Source organism: Pyricularia oryzae, chromosome 3, assembly GCF_000002495.2.
Source record: "Pyricularia oryzae 70-15 chromosome 3, whole genome shotgun sequence".
Lineage (NCBI taxonomy): Eukaryota > Fungi > Ascomycota > Sordariomycetes > Magnaporthales > Pyriculariaceae > Pyricularia > Pyricularia oryzae.
The window spans coordinates 3,171,383-3,194,469 of NC_017849.1; the positions used below are offsets into that span (position 1 = coordinate 3,171,383).

Below are 23,087 nucleotides of genomic sequence, written 5' to 3' on the forward strand. Positions count from 1 at the left end.
TTAATGCACGGATGTCTGAATATACAGTACCGTAATTGGGCGCGAGAATTGTCTGAATTGTTTCGTGTTTTAAATTGGGTGCAAAACACCAAAAACGAAACTGGCTAAAAGTACGAAAGTTTTCTGCTGAATCACGTGTACGGGTGGAAATACACCCCGGAAACGTAAGGCTGCCGGCTTTGAAACGGCCTTGAGGATTTATACTTTAACTGTTGCTTCATATTATATGTGTTTGCGAGCGCAATCCATATCGATAATGACACGGGGGAGGGGGTGGTCCCTTAACAAAAGGCCCCCTCCCGTTGTGCATACCTTGTTTGCAACTTTTACCAATCAACCAACAAAATAGGAAGCAATCAGTACGATTGTTTTGTTGGTTCACAAGCCCATCGATAGGTGGGTGTGGGCACCCTTTCTTATCAACATCGACCGAATTTTCAACTTTTTCTGAGACTTGGGCATTGAGGTGCATACTGACAAAGGGCCACCGTGGATAATGCCCACCAGGCACCCGAAACATGCCAGAAAATGCTCGTAGGAGGGCGCATGATTTTGCCAGAGCTGGGGACTGGGCTTGAATCGAGAAGCATGATTGCAGAGTTCACAGGTTTGAGGCGCATCTTTTGATTGAAATATCATGGAGAGTGATGCAAGGCTTTGCGCGAGCTGCGCTGCAGCCTGCAGGGACGTTACTCGTTAGGCTTCGCCGCTGCGACGTACTACCAGAGCAATCCCAGTAGAGCCGCAAGGTTTTCCCCGGTCGTCGCTGGCGCGGGCAAGAGCCCCGTGATAGGTAATCGGCCTTGAGCTTCTGCCTATATGTCGGCTACCTGCCTACCAAATGCGGCGTGCGGGCCGACTTCATCGCTGACCTTTGTTTTATGGGTGCTGGCTACCCTCTCGAGAGCGTCACAACACCTGACAGGAGAAAGCATGTTTTCAATCAAGTATAGGGGGCTCCAGGCCAATCCGTGTGCCGCTCCGTTATTTTCTCTGGTCAAAACTGGCCAATCTGTGAAAGCCGTGGACACCCAAACGTTTTGCCCGTTGGTCGCGGGGGCGGTCCCTCGAGCTAATACCGTGCCAAACCTCACGGAGTGCGTCGCCAAAGACGCTTATACGAGGGGAGTGATAGGCCTTAACAACCCTAAGCATCCGCACGGACACGTTTTTTTTTTCGCTCAGCAGGTTTTGCATTTTTCTGACCTTGACCAGACCGCCGTTTAAAATAACGCTCCTGGGGAGCATTGTTAGCTGGGACCCAAAATCTGCCGACGGAATTGAGGTTTTCGTCCGAACCAAATTGCTGCGCCTTATTCCAGGAAATGTTTGGAGGCTATTATACGTCCCCTAGCCTTCTTTAACGTCGCAGTTCCCGAGGCGCAGTCCACGTTGGGGCTGCGCCCCAATTTGCAAAAATTGCCGCGGTAATAAGCCATCCGGACGGCGTTTAAAGCAGTTAAAAACCCTGCGGCGTATGCAGCAGCCATTTCGCCGAAAACTGTGGCCGGTTATTACCGAAAACTGTACCCCCAGAGAGTTTAGTAGGTCGATGAGAGTTATTGGAACCGCCGTAGATAGCGCCTGGGCGTATTTAGACTCGCCGATTCGTGAGCGGCCCGGTGGTTTTTTTTTAGCTCGGCAATAAAAGACCACGTCGATGCTCCCAGCTTTTAAACCATCGTGGTGCACAAGGCCGTTTCAAGGCGGGTAATGGCTTAAATAAAGACGGGATTTGAAGCGATAAATCTTGCCGCTATAGCGGCCCATTGGGCTCACTGACCGATGATAACACCCACCAGCGGCCGAGGCGTTTGGTTTATTCCGGCTGAGGCGAGGATCCCTATTTTTCCACCGTCTTATAATGCTTTTACAACAATTCACATCTGGTAGACAAAGGCAGTGGGCGAGCTGCCAGCAAAGGAAATGCCGTATGCGAGACGACTTTTTTCTTTTCTAAATCGTCTAAGCCAGTTGGTTCAGGTTGACATCGGTGTGGGCTCCAAGGTAGTCTGCATACCTGGAGACGAGGCGCCCAGACACGTTTTGACGGAGCCGACCACCAATGCATCTGGTGTTTAACCTGAGCCGCCTACTTAGGATGGAACAGAAGCGTCCCAGATGGCCTGTGCCTCCAACCGATCTCCGGCCGGAGTGCCAGTACCGTGGGCCTCGAAATATTGGCATCGATCTTGTTGCGGCCCCAAATCCAACCCGGCTCGTTTGTGCTTTTTTCGCTAGGCATTGTAACTGCGGTGGTATATCCACACTGGCTTACGCCCGTTTCACGCACAATGGCGTAAATATGGTCGCCGTCGGCCAAAGTTTGCGATATGGTCTTGAGCATAAAGCAGACTACACTCTCGCCTCGCGCGTACCCATCCGCATCCGAGAACCTCATATGACATTTGCCAGCCGGTAATAGCACTATAAAAACAAGTGAATAATTTTCCTTTCAGTAAAATGGACCTTTTATATCCTTAATACCAATAACGCCCACTTGCTATTTAAGCTGCTTGTTATAATATATATAAGTTAACACCCCTGTATTCCGGCCACCCCAAAAAAGTAATGCGATTTACAACTCTACCTACGCAATCCCTACTTAATCGGTCACATCTAGGACAGTGATACTATCCAATATTTTATTAGACGGCGCTCTTTCCGGTAAGTTAACTTCGTCCAGCATTTCCACCCTCGCTTCCCTTTGTGCGCCTTAAACCCGCCGAATAATTACGAAGGTTTCGTTTGGATCGGGATGAACCTTCTTATTTTTGGTAGGCCGTAATACCTCGATTTCCCGTTTCTATAAGGTTTTACTGAAATTCTTTTGGTTTTATACTTTCCGGACTTTCGCAACTAATAATCTTTAACTAGAGTTTATACTTCCAAGTGGTTAACCCGACCGGAGTTGGTCCTCCATATAATATTTGGGGTGTAAAATGACCAAACCCTAGCCCTAACCCCTGACCAACGACCTACCAGGGTAATAATTTTATTTATATCCCGCTTTTTTGAAACTTTTTTTTTTACTTTAATATAAGCTTTTTTAATAAATATTAACAAATTAATATACGTATTAAACTTAGCCCGGCCGTGGTAAATATATATATATATATATATATATATATATATATATATATATATAAATTGTTAGTAAAAAGCAATTTAATAAGTTACTACAAAATTTTAAACCGTTAAATTAAATATATTTTATATAAACCTGTATAATATTTTTATTAAAATTGTAAAATAAATATATTTATATAACGTGGTTCATCAGGACCCCGGACATATCAGGACCCCGGACACTTTTCCTGCACAATACTACTTCCAATTTCAATTGCAACGCCAGCGTTGTTCAATTTACCTCAATGCAATCCGATATATGTACATCAGACATTTCTGCATCCTCCTGACAGGTGCGTGCATTATGTCCAGGTTTACCGCAGTTGCCGCAACGTCGTTTAGTCGCCGGCTGCGCACTACTCCCCTCCCCATTTTCATCTTTCTTTTCGTATATTAGACCATCGGCACCATTTGATTGAAGCAAATTCTGACCCTCTTGTATGGTAAATGACCCTCCTTCGCGGATACGTGTTTTTTGAGCCCTGCGCCGCTTGCTAAGCGCTTCGTTGGCCTTCCGAAGGCTGTGGTTCTCCGCTTCCAAAAGTGTGGTTCGATGAGCAATCGACTCCAACCCTTTTGCTAGCTGCTTTACAGCATTAAAAATAGGCGTTGGCGAGCTTCCCTGATGACAGTTGATTCGACTTTTAACAAGGGTAGATTGATTAACGGCTTCTGTCGGGTTGTGCGGTGTTTGAGAGACCCAGGTTTCGGTGCTGGAAAAATCAAGCTCTTTAGGTGACGGCGTCCGTAGCCTAACATCCAGCTTAGATATGACCATTTCCGGGCTATGGGGGATAATTCCCGCCCCTCGAAAACCCCCGGCCATATTTTCTTTTGTCATTGACTTTTTGTAAGCCGCTGCAAAAGCCAAAAAGAAGTCGACTTTGCTGATGTTAGTGATGTGGGCCCGGATAAAGTCGTTAATTTTTTGACCGTACGCCCGCTTAAGGACGTTAAACACTCCGACATCAAGTGGCTGGGTTAAATGAGATGAATGAGCAGGCAGGTAAAGTGGAATAATATTGTGATCTTTGCAATAGCCCTCGAATTCAGGGGATCGATGACTGCCGTGCCCATCGAGCACTAACATCCGATATACGCCTTTTGTCCGCGATTTTGTATGGTTGTCGAAATGCTGAACCCAGTCGAGGCCAATCTCGTTGTCGGTCCATCCATTAACGGTGGGTTTGAGGCGCCACGTGTCCGGAAGACCGCCTTCTGTATACCAATTGGACAAATGGTAAAAGCCTTTGACGATGATATACGGGGGTATATCGTAACCGTCGCCACTGATGCAACAAATTGCAGTCGCCCATTCTCGATTGCCAGGCTGTACTTTTTTCCTTCTTCCGCGTCTTTCGGACCCAGTTACGACCATTCCAGCGCAAATCTGGCCCATCATAAAGCCGGTTTCGTCGAAGTTGTACATGTCGCAGTCTTGGATGCCATATTTGGCCCTCATATTGGCCACCAATTGAAACCACGCGTTTAACGCGTCAGGATCTTCGCAAAGAGCTCTTTGGAAATCGTAAGCGCGAGAAAAACGCGTTTTTAATTCTGTGCGTCGTTGTACGAAGCGATAAGCCCATTGCTTGCCGACCGGTCGCGCGTCCCGCGCAGCGAGAAGATGATCGGCCATTGCGGCCACATCAGCGATCTGGGCTGGAAACCCTCGGGAATCCAGGTCCAGTATATACTGGACAATTACTTCCTCTTCCCTTTCCGTTAGCTTTTGGTTGCCTGGCCGACGATTGGCCAAAGAAGCGATGCCGTTTATTCTGTCGTGTAGTGTCGATTTTGGGACATTATATATTAATGCAACCTTTCGTATGCTTTTCTTTTTGCTTGATCGGAGCTCATTTAGAGCAAGAATGATTCGCGCTTCGCAATTTGATGATTCCATTACTGTTGGGGGAAAGAACACGTGTGGAAAATAAAGGATGAAACTGGGTTGAAAAATGTCCGGGGTCCTGATATGTCCGGGGTCCTGATGAACCACGTTATATTAATTATTTTACAATTTCAAAGTTGGATTTTAAACGTTTTTTTTCGTTTTATATTATTTATTAAATAAGTAAATTATATATAATTGGCTTATATAATTGTTCCCGCAATTTATTATTTAATTTTATATATAATTTGTTTTTCACAAAGTTAATATTAAAATTCCCGTCCACATATAAAATAATCAAATAATTAATATATTTTATCATAAAAGGAATATTACGCGGAATACTTTTCTCATAATATTTCTGGTTATTTATTTCAATATTTATTTGGCAGGGATAATAATTGGCCGTAATACCGAGGTTTGAATCGCGACAGGACCGAAGGTAAAAATGCGGTTTAAAAATATATAACTATAACCACAATACTTATATTTTACTGGGAGATATTAATACAATTGCAGTTTACGTCGAGGTGGTTTAAATACTCTAAGTTTGAAAGATTAAAGCGATAGCGAAAGTGAAATCTCAAATACGGTGAAGAAATAATCTGGTTATTGACTTTTCGAGCTGTTAAATTTGTTGGACGGTATAACGTCCAGGGTAAATATAGCACGGAAACTAGTTGATTGCCACCTATCGACGAGAATTCTATTTTGAAGAGAGGAAAGGAAACAAACAGAATTCTAAATTTAACGCGACGGAAATAAAGGTATTACCCTGGTGGGTCGTTGGTTCGGGGGTAGGGTTAAAGGGTGTGGCGGTCTCAGGGTCCAAATATCACACCAACTTCCTTTTGCTTTGCACCTGTTCCGGCCATTTTCACTTATAGCGTATGCGAACAATATACCAATTCTTCTTGCAATAAATGGTACATCGCAATCGTAGTTGAGCCAACAATTGTTTCCTCGCATTGTATTTCGTCCCATGAACCGCTCCTTTAACAAGGGTTTTTGGTATCCGCAAAAGGACAGCAAATTTGGGTTCCGCCGCTCGTCCACATACAATGAGGTTTGTCAGCTGGGCACGAGCCTGTGTAGGAGACGCACGGTCCTGCAAATGCCGAAGGGAGCAGCCCGATAGCCAGGGCAGCGAAAAAAGTCTTTTGCATGGTGAATTGCATATTGTCCTTTGAAGGTGTTGAATTTTGTTGGATTTTGATGCGACGAAACGATAATATTCGATGGGCAGCAAATTATTGGTAATGTAAAAACCGTGATTTGAGAGGCGATGTGATGAAAGAATATGGTGGAAGATCAGGAAATCTTCACGGGTAGGAGCCCTAGCCATTATATACACAACTCCATTTGTATAGTAAGTGGTGATAATAAACGTGTTATAGAAGAGCGGGTGGATTTACTATTCGGACTGCCCGACTGGCTAAGCGACCTTTACGACTCGATAATAAAAATAGTTAATTGTGGCATTAAAATTCGAAGCGGGTTTGTTTGATTCGACGAATAACGAATAACGTGGTAAAAAGCTAAATTGTTCTCGGACCATCCAGGCTGCGAGTTAGTCATACTTGCAATGGTAAACGGTACGAGTCCTATTTTGGTGGTTCGGATAAGGTATTATTCAGGTATATATATTATGCGGGCCCGCTTCTTTTTGGAGAGTTTCCCTGCTTGCCAAATGGTATAGGCTCTTGGCGGCGGAAAAACCAGTTTATTTCCGGCTTGCATAATGGAAATAAACCATTCAACAATTAATAAGTCGAGCTCATATATAGCTAGTGTCACGGCCAGGCATACATTGGAGAACCTTGGTATATTAGGCGCTATTAACAAAAATTTTAAACTGAAGAGAAGAGAGAAATTACGATCAACGACGCGCTTACCGATGTAAAGACGAAAGCCAGGGGCAGCGGGCATGTCCGATCTCTTTCTTTTTCTGACCATACAAAAATCCCACGGTAAGGCGCCGACCTCCCTTGATCCCAGATGTTTCCTAGCCTCAGTTTCCGGCGGGCTAGAATTGCCTCGGCCAGCTTCGTGGCCATGCGATAAAGAAACAAGTCGGTAAAGCCAGTAAACGATTCCCCTGCGCGAGAATCGGTAGCTAGGTAATTGTTAATCCGGTTGGTTAGCTAATGGTGTCGTAATCTGTAAAGATGACGGACAAGCCGCAGCAGGGACTTCCGCCGGAGCAATGTCAAACGGCCTTCTGGTTCATCGATCCACGGCAGTTTTCTTGGGAATTCTGCAGTATCGATAATGCAACCCAGCATCCATATATGGCCGCTCGTAGTTACCATCGGGTCGTCGATCTCACGTCGATGAGCCGGCACCTCTTGTGGAATGTAAGCGGTCGAGTATCCTCTCCAGGCGCCTTGAATTCCCGCAACATCACACTGTTGAGACACTCCGATGCTGTAAGCCCCGCTGCTGATGCTATCACATGATCGTCATTTTTGAGAATCTCGCTGTTTAGAAGAGACATTGCCAGAACTGATAGACTAGGACTGCAATTTGCTGGTTCAGGATTCCGCCATCTAGCCTTATTGGGTACAAGCAACAATTGGCCACGATTTTCAGTCGACCCCATGGTTTCGACAGCCCACGCCCCTCGACATCGGCAAATATTGTGGGAGTTATGGAGTCGGAATTTCGTACAGTTAGTGAATATTTACCAGCAGCCCGAATTACGCGATCGATATGCTCGATGTCCAACGGCGCTAGCCATGTTACAGCACGGAGCGCCAAACAAAGCCGCGTGGCTTGTGCCGAGAAGTCGACGGACGAAATGCAAAGGTCCTCGGGTATCTCGCCGAATACAGGGTATCTTTGCTTTGCCAACTCGAGGGACCTATTATGGCAGATCAGCAGCCGCACACGCTTGTAACCACGTTAGTTCTCTTAGAAAGTCCATGCACGTCACCACCAATTGACCTGAGTAATCTCGGTAAGCAGTGACAGTGCCTTACATGCCAAGACAATATCACCTGTTGATAGCCGAGGTTCAAAGCCGCGGCAAGAAGGTCTCCCTCGAGAACCCATGCAAGGAGGTGCAACTCAAATTCTGACCTCAGCGGCTGGCCCAGGAGCGCCACCGGTGCTAAGGAGGTCGACTAAGTCCATGGCTTTTAAAGAGCCACGCTTCTCAACGCAGCTGTAGTGCCAGATGCAATTATCGACGCTGCAAGTGTCTTGACGGATGCAATAGACATCGATCCAAAGCAAACTTAACACCGAAGTGGCGCATGTAGTGAAGGGCGCGGTTGAGAACGCATTTTCCGAACCGCTGAGCGTTCGATGCCCTTCTCGTCCCATAACGTTGGGCTCCACATCTCCGACCCCCCTAAAGTCCGGCCCCTAAAAATATCTACTCAGCCACATCAACCCTTTGTTTTATTTTATAAATATCTAGTAGTAGTAGTAGTAGTAGTAGTAGTATTATTTAACGCCGGGCTCGGCCCGGCTCATTAGCCGGCCGTTAGCAACCTCCCGAGGGGTATCTCGGCGCGCTTTCTATTTTCTCTATTTACACAGCGGAAAACAAGGGCATAGAAGCGAATCGAGCCTGACCGGGTTCGTGCCCGGTCCTGCTTACAGGTTTGTTCACTGACGCGACCCCGTGCCTTCAGGCGCACGGAGGATTCGTCTGACCCTTGCATTTCCTACAGTAAACTATAGTCACAGGGTTGGACCAGACCCTCTAACGGACAGGCCAGCTAGAGCCCTCCTAGTCGCTGGATACCCAGCCTGCCACGTAAATACAAGGTTTGCACCTTAAGCCTACCGCATCCACAAAAAGGCCTCTTGGTAGACCGACGCGCGCATCCGTCCTCTCCGGCTAAAATAGCGTCTCTTCCGCCTAACATGCCGACGACATCATCTGCCCCGGTGTACGTCCCTAGTGCGAGTAGAAAGCTTCGAAAAGCCGGCGACACCCCGTACATGTCCATCCACAGCTTAGTCCCCCGTTGGTTCCTGGGCTAGCCCAGCGCCACAATGTGGACATGAATGCAATCGAGTTCTTCCCGTCCTCCAGACCCGGCGCAGATTCCCAGTGCGAGTGAGAAGCATGGGGCGCCTCAGTCACACTATTCCACCACGGCCCACCGTCCACGGGGTGTACCAAGGGTGCGAACCAAGGCCGTGCCCACGTTTCTTGCTTCCCGTTACCCAAAGCCGTCTCCAGCAATGGGCCGACCACGTCTTGCTGTCGGGACCCTTTGGAGACTGCCGCGCCGGCACAGTGCTTCCGGTCCACGTACAACTAACCAACCCCCGTAACGGCACTACCTCCTCGCTGCAGGCAATCCCAGAAGGTGTGAGGGGGTGAGAGGGTGCCCTGTCGATTCGAAGAACCGTCGGGTGGTTCTCAGCCTAATTTCCCTTTCTTTTAAACCGTATTGTCTAGCCTTCCGGGGAAGGACGCCTGCCTTTCCGGCTGGCAAAGTTTTTTTTTTTTTGTGCCACGCTGGCTCGCATCGCGAGATTGGGCCTTGTCTTGTGCGCCTCTATGCGGGTGGCGCGCCGAACCGCCGATCGGACTCTTCCTTCACCGCGATCAGTGGAAAACTCGTCAAAGGGGAGATCTGTCGATTATACATGGGTGTTGCGAGGAAAGGCGTTCCGTGTAGTGACGGTGCTTAGGGCGACAGGTTGAAGAGTTTTTCGTGTGTGCGCGCCTGTTAGGGCTACAGGCGGAAGTCCCGCGCAAACGTTAACAGCATGGTCCGTGCGCCCATACTGAAAATTTTGTGTACGGGAGAGAGTTGTTTATAAATATCTAGACGAATTTTTCACTTTAGAACTTGATTTTTGAAGATTCTTGCTCCAAACTTTCCAATGAAACAGTACACTGAAAATCAGCTTCTTGCTGCCATTTCTGACATAAGAAATGGCAAATCAGTTCACAAAACCTCGCAAAAATGGGGTATTCCTCGGAGTACCCTTCACGATCGTTTAAAGGGGGCCCAGTCAATTCAACAAGCGAAAAGATTTTGTCAAAGGCTTTCACAGGAGCAGGAAACCTATTTGGCAGATTGGGTACTTGCGCAGGCCGCGTTAGGCCTTCCGCCAACGCATCAAGAACTACGCTATTTTGCGGAACGAATTCTTCAGGCCGCCGGAGAAAGAAAAAGCCTTGGGAAACATTGGGTTAGCCGTTTTATAGCCCGATATCCAATTTTGAAAACCCAAAGACCCCGGCGAATAGAAAATGCCCGGGTTAATGGGGCTACAACCGAGGTAATTAAATCTTGGTGGTCCTATTTGAAAAATCCCGTTGTCGATACTATAAAACCGGCCAACCGTTGGAATATGGACGAAACAGGTATAATGGAAGGCAAAGGATCTAATGGCCTGGTGTTAGGGCGTAATAAAATCCGGCCATTACAGCGAAAAGAGCCTGGAACGCGGGGTTGGACGAGCATAATCGAATGTGTATCAGCTACGGGGGCTGTTATACCTCCCCTCGTTATATTTAAGGGGAAAAACGTACAGCAACAATGGTTTCCAGCTGATTTAAGTCCTTTCGATACCTGGCAATTTCATGCAACCGAAAACGGGTGGACAAATAATGAAACAGGTATCGAATGGTTAAAAAAGGTGTTTATTCCGTATACCCAACCTTTAACCCCTGAAAAGCGGTTATTAGTTCTGGATGGCCATGGATCACATAACGTTGGGCTCCACATCTCCGACCCCCCTAAAGTCCGGCCCCCTTGAAAAATGTAACGACGAAATACCCCTTTTATAAACCGATTTAAATGTAAACCTATCAACGCACAATAATACAATCATTGTCAGGCTCTCCCGGTTCGCTAACCTCTTCTCCATCGTTCAAAGCTTCTAAACAGTCCCTATTATTTTCCTGTGCTTCATAAACGTTTTTTTTGCTGACCAAAAGCTCGTTGGGATCCGGAATCACCCTTTTCCTTTTGACCGGCCGTACCGCCTCCAATTTTGCGTTTAACAAACTGATTTTTTGCTGAGCTTCAGCCAATAAGATATCCTTGGTTTCGAAGCTTTTTTGGACTTTTGCAAACAAAAGCCGTGAAGTGGCGTTACTTTTTTCGGACCGGGAAATTTCCTGTAGTTGAAGTCGAATATCTCGGGTCGTTTTAGGGGTTTTCCAAATAAGTAAAGACTGGTCGTTAATTTGTTGGGTTGGATTTTCCGGTGTTTTATCCCTTTGGAAGCCGTTATTTTTACCTTTTTCGACGTTGGCGTTGCTATTTTCTAACAAAAAAGGGTTTAAAAGTGGTTTTGCCAAGTTCACCGGCCATAACCCCGTCGTACGCCAACCAGATTGAATGGTTTTTGCTATAAATGCTTTTGATCTGGCTTTTCGATAGCAAAGTAGAAAGTTTCGTTTCCCAACAACCGTTGAACAGCAAAACTGGTTTACAAATCCCAGGTGACGTCGATAAGCTTCCTTTAACGGCCCAAAAACCGATAAATCCAACGGTTGAAGAACGTGTGACGAATGAGGGGGTAAATATAGGAGTTGAATATTGTTTTGCAAGCAAAGAAGCATAAATTCGTCCGTTATATGTGATCCATGGCCATCCAGAACTAATAACCGCTTTTCAGGGGTTAAAGGTTGGGTATACGGAATAAACACCTTTTTTAACCATTCGATACCTGTTTCATTATTTGTCCACCCGTTTTCGGTTGCATGAAATTGCCAGGTATCGAAAGGACTTAAATCAGCTGGAAACCATTGTTGCTGTACGTTTTTCCCCTTAAATATAACGAGGGGAGGTATAACAGCCCCCGTAGCTGATACACATTCGATTATGCTCGTCCAACCCCGCGTTCCAGGCTCTTTTCGCTGTAATGGCCGGATTTTATTACGCCCTAACACCAGGCCATTAGATCCTTTGCCTTCCATTATACCTGTTTCGTCCATATTCCAACGGTTGGCCGGTTTTATAGTATCGACAACGGGATTTTTCAAATAGGACCACCAAGATTTAATTACCTCGGTTGTAGCCCCATTAACCCGGGCATTTTCTATTCGCCGGGGTCTTTGGGTTTTCAAAATTGGATATCGGGCTATAAAACGGCTAACCCAATGTTTCCCAAGGCTTTTTCTTTCTCCGGCGGCCTGAAGAATTCGTTCCGCAAAATAGCGTAGTTCTTGATGCGTTGGCGGAAGGCCTAACGCGGCCTGCGCAAGTACCCAATCTGCCAAATAGGTTTCCTGCTCCTGTGAAAGCCTTTGACAAAATCTTTTCGCTTGTTGAATTGACTGGGCCCCCTTTAAACGATCGTGAAGGGTACTCCGAGGAATACCCCATTTTTGCGAGGTTTTGTGAACTGATTTGCCATTTCTTATGTCAGAAATGGCAGCAAGAAGCTGATTTTCAGTGTACTGTTTCATTGGAAGGTTTGGAGCAAGAATCTTCAAAAATCAAGTTCTAAAGTGAAAAATTCGTCTAGATATTTATAAAATAAAACAAAGGGTTGACGTGGCTGAGTAGATATTTTTAGGGGCCGGACTTTAGGGGGGTCGGAGATGTGGAGCTCAACGTTATAACGGACGAATTTATGCTTCTTTGCTTGCAAAACAATATTCAACTCCTATATTTACCCCCTCATTCGTCACACGTTCTTCAACCGTTGGATTTATCGGTTTTTGGGCCGTTAAAGGAAGCTTATCGACGTCACCTGGGATTTGTAAACCAGTTTTGCTGTTCAACGGTTGTTGGGAAACGAAACTTTCTACTTTGCTATCGAAAAGCCAGATCAAAAGCATTTATAGCAAAAACCATTCAATCTGGTTGGCGTACGACGGGGTTATGGCCGGTGAACTTGGCAAAACCACTTTTAAACCCTTTTTTGTTAGAAAATAGCAACGCCAACGTCGAAAAAGGTAAAAATAACGGCTTCCAAAGGGATAAAACACCGGAAAATCCAACCCAAAAAATTAACGACCAGTCTTTACTTATTTGGAAAACCCCTAAAACGACCCGAGATATTCGACTTCAACTACAGGAAATTTCCCGGTCCGAAAAAAGTAACGCCACTTCACGGCTTTTGTTTGCAAAAGTCCAAAAAAGCTTCGAAACCAAGGATATCTTATTGGCTGAAGCTCAGCAAAAAATCAGTTTGTTAAACGCAAAATTGGAGGCGGTACGGCCGGTCAAAAGGAAAAGGGTAATTCCGGATCCCAACGAGCTTTTGGTCAGCAAAAAAAACGTTTATGAAGCACAGGAAAATAATAGGGACTGTTTAGAAGCTTTGAACGATGGAGAAGAGGTTAGCGAACCGGGAGAGCCTGACAATGATTGTATTATTGTGCGTTGATAGTTTTACATTTAAATCGGTTTATAAAAGGGGTATTTCGTCGTTACATTTTTCAAGGGGGCCGGACTTTAGGGGGGTCGGAGATGTGGAGCCCAACGTTATATTGACGGGGTACCGCCCTACTTCCGGGCGACTCAAAAAGATAAACTACATAAACATATGACTTTTTTGTTAAGAAATTTATTTTTCTCTATTGGATTCGGCAATTTTACACATTCCCCAGACTTTTTCATATTTCCCTGGAGGTGGACTCGGTTCAATATTACGATCAAGGTATCGGGTAACCTGTTCTTATAATAAAATATAGTGGGTTGAAGCGATTGAGCGTCTGGCTGGGTAACTGGGGTTCTCAATGACTGGGGGTGAAGTTATAATCGATTCCTGGCTAGGTAGTAAGTTAATTGCTGCTAAACGTGTCTTATATAAATTATTTTTCAAGCGTAATTTCCGTAATCTTTACAAATTATTTGAAGTTATTCCTTTCGGCGTTAGTCCTGATTTTTACAAATTATTAGAAATTACTTTGGGTAATTACGTGATGTTACGTGACTTTTCTCCTTATATAATCCCTTTTTTTACCGGTCGGTGATTGCTTTGGGCGGGTGTCGTCAGGAGGGGTGTGAGCCCGCCTGGCCTCTCTGGTACCGGCCCAACTGTCTGGTCGTAACAGATGGGCTAGTCTGAGCATTGAAACTAGGAATTATCCCGATGGCATTTTACCCATAGCTGAACCAGCGAGGCACTTGATACCGTAGGAGGTGAGTCGGCCCTTGATTTGTGACGGATCTGTACTGGTAAAAAATCGGATTATGTGCAAGGTTCAAGTGCCTTTCATTGGAGCCCTACCTCTCTCTCTACGTGACTCATTTACAAGTCATTTGGTTATGCATGCGCAATTGCAATGCTAAATATATCTCAACAATTCTCAACCAACCGAAATAGGCTAGTATACTTTGATAAAGCTAATCTTGCCAAAATTAAAGGAAAAGAAAGTAGCTCAGCCTTGCAAATGATGGGCGGCCCGGGTACCCGGCTTAGTGCTGAGCAGGGACCACAATATACATGAGTCAGATATTAATTACTGTATGATTTTCAAGTAAAAATGGCAAAATCGAGAAATCGCATCTTGGTACTTGTAATTTTCCGTGTTTATTTTACAATTTCGCATGTTAAAATAAACTCTTGGGTGCTTTACAGAGCCTCACTGGTTGAACTTGCCAGAAGAAGTAAGGTGAAGTACGCAATGTTAATCTTGGGTCTTTACAAATTATATAAGCTCCGGCCCCACCAAGTGAAGGAAAAAAAGGAACCAGCAGATAATCACCTTGATTCATCTTGTTCCCGCCGTTTCCTGACCTCTCCACCACTCAGCTTTACCTAATCTATTGTGGCTTTTGTCTCATTTTTTTTATCTGGTTTTATCAGTTGCTTCACAATGCGATTCTTCACCTTCGTTCAAGTCGCAACTTTACTTGCTTCCAGCATTCCAGTGCTTAGCGCTCCAGTCTCCAATAAAGCCAACCATATCGAAAGAAGTATAGATAATAATCCTTCACACCCTACAGTCGACATTACCGAACATGACACGGAACGGCCAAGCCCAGCGCAACCAAGGACTAGAGTAATTAAACAGCGCGGAGAGCGCTTTAACAAGATGCGTGACAGAGCGAAGGAGAAGGTGGTGTAAAAGATCAAGGACAAGGCACCCAAGGTGGTGTCTAAATGCGTCCAGAAGGCCTACGAGAAAGCAAGCAAATTCCGCCATGGTGCCTCGGGAGAGGAAAATATGCCCGCTTATAAAGCCGAAAGCGACGACTACTATCAGCAGGCTTTCGCGACTGGGTGTTTTTTTGCCGCTGCTGAAAATGCTGTTAATTATCACAACGACTATTCACATGGGACAGGTGACTATTCATATGGGACAGGTGATTATTCATTTGGGACAGGTGACTACTGAGAAGGGAAGAGATATTTGATGAAGATGAGAACTCGGCCAGGAATATGCGCCGCCGCCGGAAACAGGGGTTAAAACACCGAACCTTGATTGAATCCATACATTTTAGCAGAATTTCCCTGTAATTGACTTTAGTACAGTTCTTGGTTTCAAAATCCACTGTAAAGCTTTCCCATCTCTTTTACTCCCGGTATTATCACAAATTCATCCCTATGTCGGCTGTCTTTCTCCAGAGAAAACTGTCTCTCCGTCACGTTTGGAGCCCAAAGACCCGACGCATTGGGCTGGTCATACATCCAAAGGTCGTAAGCAGCAGAACAGTTACTTTCTGCAATTATATCCATCTCGCTCTGAGCCGCCGTTGAGCGGGGCCGCAGTGCCAGTGTAATTGCTTGCAACTGTAATTCGGAACGAAAGGTTGGATTCTCAGCTCAGGTCACTCGAGAAGAGTAGTGTGGGCTGCACGGGGGCGACGAGGGTGCGGTGCGACAGAACTAAACGGCGAGAGTGGGCGGCAACCCATGAGTAGAATGGCGCACTTTAACCGTGTGTACAAGTGGGTGGACTACCTCTCCTTGGATGAGTCTAGGTGAGGCCACTGCCACTGCCACCACTCCGATATAAAAGCAGGTTGGACAACGACACAAGTGAGACTGTGAGACAAGTAAATCTACTCTCAATAATAATAATAATAATACAATTTCATTATTATTACCTATCTCTCAAACATGACCGCCCTTTTTCCTATTTTGATCAAGCCGGTAACCATTTACCATCCGTTCCACCAGGTGTAGTTGTTGGTCTGCTCAGCACTGTCCCAGTGCAGCGGCGAGCTCGAGTCGTCGGGGCGCTCGGTCCAGGCCTTGGCCAGTCCCATCCAGAGCTTGACGTCCTTCCAGACGGTCGTCTCGGTCGCATCCGTCTTCTTGTCCGACCCAAAGGCGCCGGTGAAGAAGCTGAGGGCGGTGCTGTCGGTGCGCACTGGGTAGATGCGGCTGGTGAGGGCGAAGCGGTCGTTGACAAAGACCTCGAGCAGCGACTTGTCGTAGACGATGGTGAACTTGATGTCCTCGGCCGCGCCGCCCGCGGTCTTGTAAGGGGCAAAGTGTCCCTCGTGCGTGTAGTTGCTAAAAATGCCGACGAGCGAGCTGCTGTGGTCGCGGCGCACGCCGATCGTCTTGGCCGCAGCGTCGTAAACGATGCTGGTGTACTCGGAGTTGTCGGGGCTCTGAGCGATAACGATGCCCGCGGTGCCGTTGGGGGCGGCCAGGGTCGCGGTCAGGACGTACGAGTCGCCGACGTTCTCCGAGACCTTCTTGGGCGTGCCGGCCGTGACGGTGGCGACGTCAAAGGTGTTGAGGGCGGCGCCCGTCTTGAGCTTCTCTATAACGTCGGGCAGCGGCCTGATCCCCAGAGTCTGGGCGGTAAAGGCGCCATTGTCGGGGATCCACTCGTTGCCGTCGACGTAGTCGTGCTTCTGCACGCCCCGAGTCTCCATGAGGAAGAGCTCCGTGGGCAGGGTAATGGCACCGGCGTAGCCCATGGTCCTGGCGACGGCGAGCTCCACGTCGTCCTCGATGTCCTCGTTGGCCCAGCCCCACATGACCCGCCTTTCCTGGTTGCCCTTGCGCGAGTCGACGAACGAGGCCTGGGCGTACGACAGACCCCAGTCCACGGCGCCGCCGGACGAGGGCTTCAGCTCGATGCTGCCGTTGGCGCGCGGCGAGAGGTTACCGCGCGCCCAGACGGCCCACTGCTCGCGCACGTGGCGCGTGGTGTTGCCACCCTCGGCTCCAGTGGTCACGAAAAAGGCGCCGTCGTCGCTGCCGTTGGCCTTGAGCTCGAACAGGCCGCTGACCTCAAAGTTGTAGCCAAAGGAGCCCGTGACGTCGGGGTTGCCCAAGCTGGAGTTGGCGGCGGGTTCCCAGAGAGCGCCGAGAAACTTCCAATCGGTGAGGTTGGATGCCGGAGCTGTGTAAAGCGGCATGCGCGGGCCGATGTACCCCGGGCGGGCGGCACCGGGGAGCTCGGCGGGGACGTCGGGGCCCTTGAGGCCCGAGCCCAGCACGGCGTAGTAGTGTGGTTCCGAGACGTTGCGCATGGCGTCCAGGTCCGGGTTGGGGAAAAAGGAAGGGTCGCGGAAGCCCGTGACGTTCCAACCCTCGGGAGGGCCGGGAATCGCGATGCCTTGCTCCTGCCAGGTGAGGCCGGCGTCCTTGCTAGTGAAAAGAGCCTGAACCTCGGTGCCATTTTGGTAGTGAATTTTCCAGTTGGTGGGCAGGCGGTGAATACCGGTCAGGAAGGTCAAAAGGGTTCCGTCGTGCTCGCCCTGAAGGTTTACCGGCTGTGTGGTTCCGGTAAACACGGACAAGGGCGAGGTCTTGTAGTGGGATGCAGCGAGTGAGACGGCGGTGTCGTTTTCCCACCCCCCGACGTCAGTCCAGTGGAAGAGATCCTTGGAAACGGCGTGGCCCCACGAAACGTTACCCCAGCCGACGTGGTTGGGGTGGAATTGGTAGTGAAGGTGGTACGTGTCGGTGGCCGGGTCGTGGACGGCACCGCAAGGGTCGTTCATCCAGCCCGAGGGCGCAATGAAGTGCGAGCGAGGCCTCCATCGTGTGAACAAGCTGTTGTTGCCCGCCTTATTCAGCAGCCAGTCCGCAGTTAACGGCTGGGGCACCGGAGGGGCTTGAGCGGCGGCGGAGGAGACGAGCGCCAGAAGCGCCGATGACACAAATGTGAATTTCATCGTGCTGGTATTATTAACGAGGGACGGGAGCGGAACAGATTACACTCGACAACGACGGGGCGGAAGAGGGTGGTGGGAAGCCGGAGAACCCGAGATCAAGGGAGCGAAAGAAAGGGTGACATGTCGATCTTTTTGTACCTTTTTTTTTTTCCTCTTCTCTTCTCCTTCTCTCGGTGCCCAAGATTAACTTTGCTCCGTACGTATGCTCCGCAGCCAAGTTACATTCCCTAATTTGGCACCCGAGTCAGTAGCAGTACGACTTTTTCACCAGAACTCCCCAGCTTTCATCACGAGATGCGGGGAACTTTGCGGGGCCCATGCATTCCGGTGTCTTGGGTTGTGAAATGAGTAAATGACGCGTGGGATTAGCACCAATTTTTCTGCAGCCAGCTCGGTCGTTTTGCGGAGACCGCCAAGGGTATATGAGTGGTTGACGTGGAGGGAGCCTGGGAGTTGTTTGCACCTTATTTTCGTTACCAAAGTTCGTTGAGCTCCTGAGAACTCTCGTCTAGAAAATTTCTGCGGAAGGCTTTTTGACATTGGGCCACAGCTTCCCTCGCTTTCAAAATCAAGGGAATCCAGTTCATGACGTCGTTCTGCGACTGTCGACAGAAATTAGCGGTTTGGGTCTGAGTTGGAGAAGTTGGGGGACCCCTGCTATCCCATCAAGTGGGGGATAAAAAAAAGACGTACACAAAAAGCGCATTGTTGTACTTGACTATTGTTTTTGATCCCACATGTTCCCCCATATACAATAGCTATTCTATATTATACAAGGCAGCATGTCAATCACCTAGCTACCAATGCTCATGTGTGTTATTGTTATTTTTTTTCTTCGCATTGCAATTTTTTTGCCATGTTTGGCTGGAGCATTTTCTGTGCTACGTGGTAGGGATTGTTGCCCCGCTTGCCGTCCGCCCTTGGACGGCACTCCTAACTCTTGTCTCTGTCCTTGGTGGCTGTCAAATACCCACTTCTTTCTCCACGCCAAGAGGCCGTTGCCGTGGTTTGCCTCGCTGAGCAAAAATTGAACCTAATCCGCAGGCTTGGAAAACGTTAATACAACTTGTTTGGTACACCGTCACGGTGAACAGGTGGTCCTGATTGATATCACCAGCCGCTTGGTCCCGAAGCCAGGCTTGTCATGCAAACAAAGACGATTCCCAGCAGCCGACGGTTACGTAACGACAAGGGTTTGGATCGACGCCGACCTTGGGCCATGCGTGAATGCCACATTTACCACAGCTGACAACAGGAGGGCCTAGTTGACAAGTTGTGTGCCCTTGGTGCCAAACGGCGGAGATTTTAATCTAGGTCTAGTTCTAGGTCTAGTCTAGAAATAGAATCATGTGACCGTTCCCCATTTGCGGACTTTTTTCTGTTGTGTCCGATTGCTTGTACAAACAGTTCAGGGCAGGCATTTTTCTTTCCAATTCCACCTGAAAATTTAATACAGGACAAATGCATTGATGCCAATGACTCAAACCCCGTAGATCGAAATAGCGTGTTGAGAAGAGGGGATCCTGACCGAAATATTCGGTACCAAGAAGCTGCCAAGCCGGTGAAGACGCGACGAGAGTATTTTGAGGTAGCTATTGGTCCTGCCCCCTATCCGCAAGCAATGCGTTGATTACGCTTAGCGTCCAAATTTAGCGTTCACCATTATTCAATCCGCGAGATTAACCATTCACACACAAACCGCCGACAGTTTATTATATATATTTTCCTCTGTAATTAAACACTGCTCTACAAGTCCCCACTGCCATGAAGCCAAAACACGTTCAACACGTGCAATTCAAATAGGCTCGTTCTTACCGACATGCAGCTCGGTATTGCCGCCATACACATAATCTGATAGAATGGGTGCAATCATGGTTAACCCTTGTGGCCATACATGAAGCACGCCATTTTTGCCTACTTATCTCACTGAATTAAGAAACAATTTGCTTCCCGATACGATTGGTTTCTCCAAAAAAAAAAATCTGCAAATAGACGCGAGGCCTAAAACCGCCCTGCAAATTTCAACCTTTGGTAAAATTGGCGAGGTTAACGATTTGTAATTTTATTTTGAAGGAAAATATTATGTAAATATCACGTGTGTGCGACAATTTACAAAAGCCTTATAACTGGGACCGACGAGGTACTTGCTAAATGTAATCTCAATGCTCAAACTAGAACCCCTTGCTGCGCAAAGTGGACCGAGCGCTCCATATCAACGGCGAAAAATGACAAAGCGTCCTCAGACCTGAAGCGAAGCGATCTTCCACAGGTATGAAATGCAAAGCCACAATTAAGTCACGGCAACGCGGCTCAAAAAGCAGATTTCAAGCTCAGCCCTGGTCGATCCAAGATGGCGACAGAACAAGCCAGGAAATCGACCAGAGAGACACCATCACCGAGATATATTCAGTTATCAAGGGGGACGACTGACGAATTGTAGAAATATTTTGCCATACTCTTCCGGTTGGACGATGCGGAATATATGGACTTCCATCTTTGTTACTCGAGTATTATTGGGAGAATGTTATCAACTCGCAACTCCCTACCACAGCTAGTTACAAATAGAGTTTAATCGTCAGTTGAAGGACAAATATAATGTTTTATCGAGCTGCATAACAGGTTTTACTGTATGTTCCTTCAAATGGTGTAATGTGCAAATAAACCAGGTTACCTGCAGAAAATATCTCCCTGTCCAGGTCATTTGTTCTACCAAGTTTCCGATCCGGCCTTGACGTGACACGCGACGTCCAAAATCGATCACGCAAAATTTGACTTCCGGTAAAATTAGCCAAGGTCAGCGATCTGTCACGGCTGGGATATGGCACCAGTATCATTGTGGCAGTTACGTCACATCTTTTGGCCTGATTGCAGGTGAAACCAATGCCTCGATGAACCCCCTTGACGTGCTTAACCTGCTCACTGAGCAAGCGATGGAAAGCCTCAACGTTATTTTGTCCCACGCTGGCTAGAGGGACTGTCACCCAAGCAATACGGCCGTTCATCGCAAGCTATAAGTTTTTACCTCATTTTATCGCTTCCAATCTCCCGCAGCATCGGAGTTGACACTTATCGATATCCTGAAGGTGCCGTCTCTCGGAAACGCAAGGAATACGTCGATGCAGTCAGATGCTTGAGGAAGAAGCCAGGCTAGTTGAACAAACCTGGACCGCGGCAGCACAGAGAGATACGGCGGCTTTGCAGCCCTGCTTGTCAACCAGACTTAGTTTATTCATGTCAATGGTCACTTTCTAACCTGGCATTGATGCTTGCTATAAAGATACGATGGGCTTTTGGAGGGATGTGCCTACAACGGGGAGGAGCCTCTAACCTTTTTGCTTGTTCATTTGGATATTGTGCAGCTCAACTCTTGAATACGTAGGGCGTTTTTGTCAAGGAGCCACTTTTAGTAGTCAGCAGTCACTTTCAAGCCCGACCCAGTATTAATACAGACGGAAAAACCAACACTTATTCCCCACTGGTAACTACCTACCTACTCACCTACTTATTAACCTGCTACTGACCTCCCTATATATGCATGCTGTCCGTCCAGATATACTTATTTTCACGAGTTTCAAAGATCAGTGCGGACGCAGATTATGTATTACAAATATGACTACTAAGTACTGAAAGTGCGTCTTGATGAAAACGCCCAATATGACGCCGAGCTGACAGCGAGTCGTCCCGCTAGTACTGGAAGTGGTTTCTGACAATGAATAAAACTCGTCCCGTTTTCTCCATGGCAGAAACACAAGCCTTGGCTGTGACGGTGACTTCATTCAACAAAACGACCCCCTAGGGCGGCAGGACAAGTCTACATCCCTTTTAGTGAAGTGTGGCGGTTTCCGTCAAAAACCCCCCCCCAATTGTATAGAATGTACAAGCTCATGAGCCGTGCTAGGCAATGTCCGCACCTTCGGGCGGTATTGGCGACCAGCTAGTAGCGAATTAGGCACCCGCTGTGCAGATTAAGATCGTGTACTGGATGGCCGGAGGTGAGTGCTCGTTAGTCTAAACCTAATTCAGAGCCCCTTGTTTCAATATCTCAGTGACTTACATAGCTTTCTTGCTTTCCTTTATTTTATCGTATAAACTCTTGGCAAACATACGATCGTTGTTTAGAAAGGTATCATATCTTTGATGGACAAATTGCCGGCACCATGTTGCAGCTAGATTAAATGGAAGGAATTATTGTCGTTAGACTTATCAACACTGCAAGTATAACCTGTTGTGTTGAAGAGAATGTACATACCAAAATCGAGTATTTCTTCATCCGTGTAAGGCTTGGTCGGACCGGCCCATTTGTAGCTATTCGGCTTCTTGGTTTTTTCATAAGTTTTGGTTTCACGGTTATAATCATGATTAGGTTTCCAAGGTGTTTCAACCCGACGTGCAGAAGTTCTGCCACCCAAAACGTATCTTTCCAGGCCACCCCCAGTATCCATTTGGAAAACAGTTCCAACAAAGTCGCAATTTTCATTCTGATCGCAATTGACCCGACCGTTCACCAACCCCCTACGGGAGTGGAACGGTATAGCTTTGTTCAAACCTGTGTCAGGGATGGTTTCGTAGATGGCATAAGATTGTTTTCCAGTTAGGTCCAAATTGACACCTGCTTGACGGGCGAGATTTTGAACGAAATTGAAATTTTCGGTGTGTGCGGCAACCAGGAATGGAGTAAGGCATAACATGGTTAGAAGGAATAGGGGTGCCATAATGGTTTTGATAAAGAGTGGGTAGACGGGAATTTACAGAGGGTAAAAAGGGGAAGAGCACTAGACTAGTAGGATATATTTGAAAGCCTGGGAGCGAGCGCAAGATGAACAAAGGTTTGGTTTTTTGCCAGTCGAGAACTGTAATGTGCTAGTAAGTTACCCCTCTGGAATAAAGGGTACAAACGTCGTTTTATACGCGCTCTTTATTTAATTGATTCCTACTCCTTCCAAAGTTGCATACAAAGAAATATGCGGGATACTTGCTTAACCGTTGCCGGGATTGCCTAGTTTAATATGTCATTTGCGCACTTATTTATATACCGGCGAATTAGG

General features: G+C 47.3%; 7 protein-coding genes across 7 annotated transcripts; 1 reads left to right on the plus strand and 6 right to left on the minus strand.

The window, feature by feature from the left end:
* Positions 1–590, minus strand: MGG_16786 (uncharacterized protein; the record flags this gene model as incomplete). The annotated part of the gene is made up of 2 exons (XM_003712103.1): positions 1–52; positions 475–590. The coding sequence occupies 2 exons, from the start codon at positions 588–590 to the stop codon at positions 1–3; spliced, it is 168 nt and encodes a 55-aa protein (XP_003712151.1).
* A 394-nt stretch (positions 591–984) lies between these two features.
* MGG_16787 (uncharacterized protein) lies at positions 985–1,490 on the minus strand (the record flags this gene model as incomplete). The annotated part of the gene is made up of 2 exons (XM_003712104.1): positions 985–1,268; positions 1,346–1,490. 2 exons carry the CDS (start codon positions 1,488–1,490, stop codon positions 985–987), a joined length of 429 nt encoding a protein of 142 aa, XP_003712152.1.
* A 606-nt stretch (positions 1,491–2,096) lies between these two features.
* MGG_05779 (uncharacterized protein) lies at positions 2,097–2,401 on the minus strand (the record flags this gene model as incomplete). Its single annotated transcript, XM_003712105.1, has 2 exons — positions 2,097–2,171; positions 2,279–2,401. The coding sequence occupies 2 exons, from the start codon at positions 2,399–2,401 to the stop codon at positions 2,097–2,099; spliced, it is 198 nt and encodes a 65-aa protein (XP_003712153.1).
* A 4,787-nt stretch (positions 2,402–7,188) lies between these two features.
* On the plus strand, positions 7,189–8,393 carry MGG_15243 (uncharacterized protein; the record flags this gene model as incomplete). Its single annotated transcript, XM_003712106.1, has 3 exons — positions 7,189–7,377; positions 7,533–7,691; positions 8,241–8,393. The coding sequence occupies 3 exons, from the start codon at positions 7,189–7,191 to the stop codon at positions 8,391–8,393; spliced, it is 501 nt and encodes a 166-aa protein (XP_003712154.1).
* Positions 8,394–15,946: 7,553 nt separating this feature from the next.
* On the minus strand, positions 15,947–18,354 carry MGG_05785 (levanase). The gene has a single exon (XM_003712107.1). The coding sequence runs from the start codon at positions 18,040–18,042 to the stop codon at positions 16,063–16,065; it is 1,980 nt and encodes a 659-aa protein (XP_003712155.1). The 5' UTR covers positions 18,043–18,354; the 3' UTR covers positions 15,947–16,062.
* A 2,230-nt stretch (positions 18,355–20,584) lies between these two features.
* On the minus strand, positions 20,585–21,275 carry MGG_16788 (uncharacterized protein; the record flags this gene model as incomplete). The annotated part of the gene is made up of 3 exons (XM_003712108.1): positions 20,585–20,593; positions 20,889–21,050; positions 21,204–21,275. 3 exons carry the CDS (start codon positions 21,273–21,275, stop codon positions 20,585–20,587), a joined length of 243 nt encoding a protein of 80 aa, XP_003712156.1.
* Positions 21,276–22,157: 882 nt separating this feature from the next.
* Positions 22,158–22,754, minus strand: MGG_16789 (uncharacterized protein; the record flags this gene model as incomplete). The annotated part of the gene is made up of 3 exons (XM_003712109.1): positions 22,158–22,208; positions 22,292–22,347; positions 22,589–22,754. 3 exons carry the CDS (start codon positions 22,752–22,754, stop codon positions 22,158–22,160), a joined length of 273 nt encoding a protein of 90 aa, XP_003712157.1.
* Between the last annotated feature and the right edge of the window lie 333 nt (positions 22,755–23,087).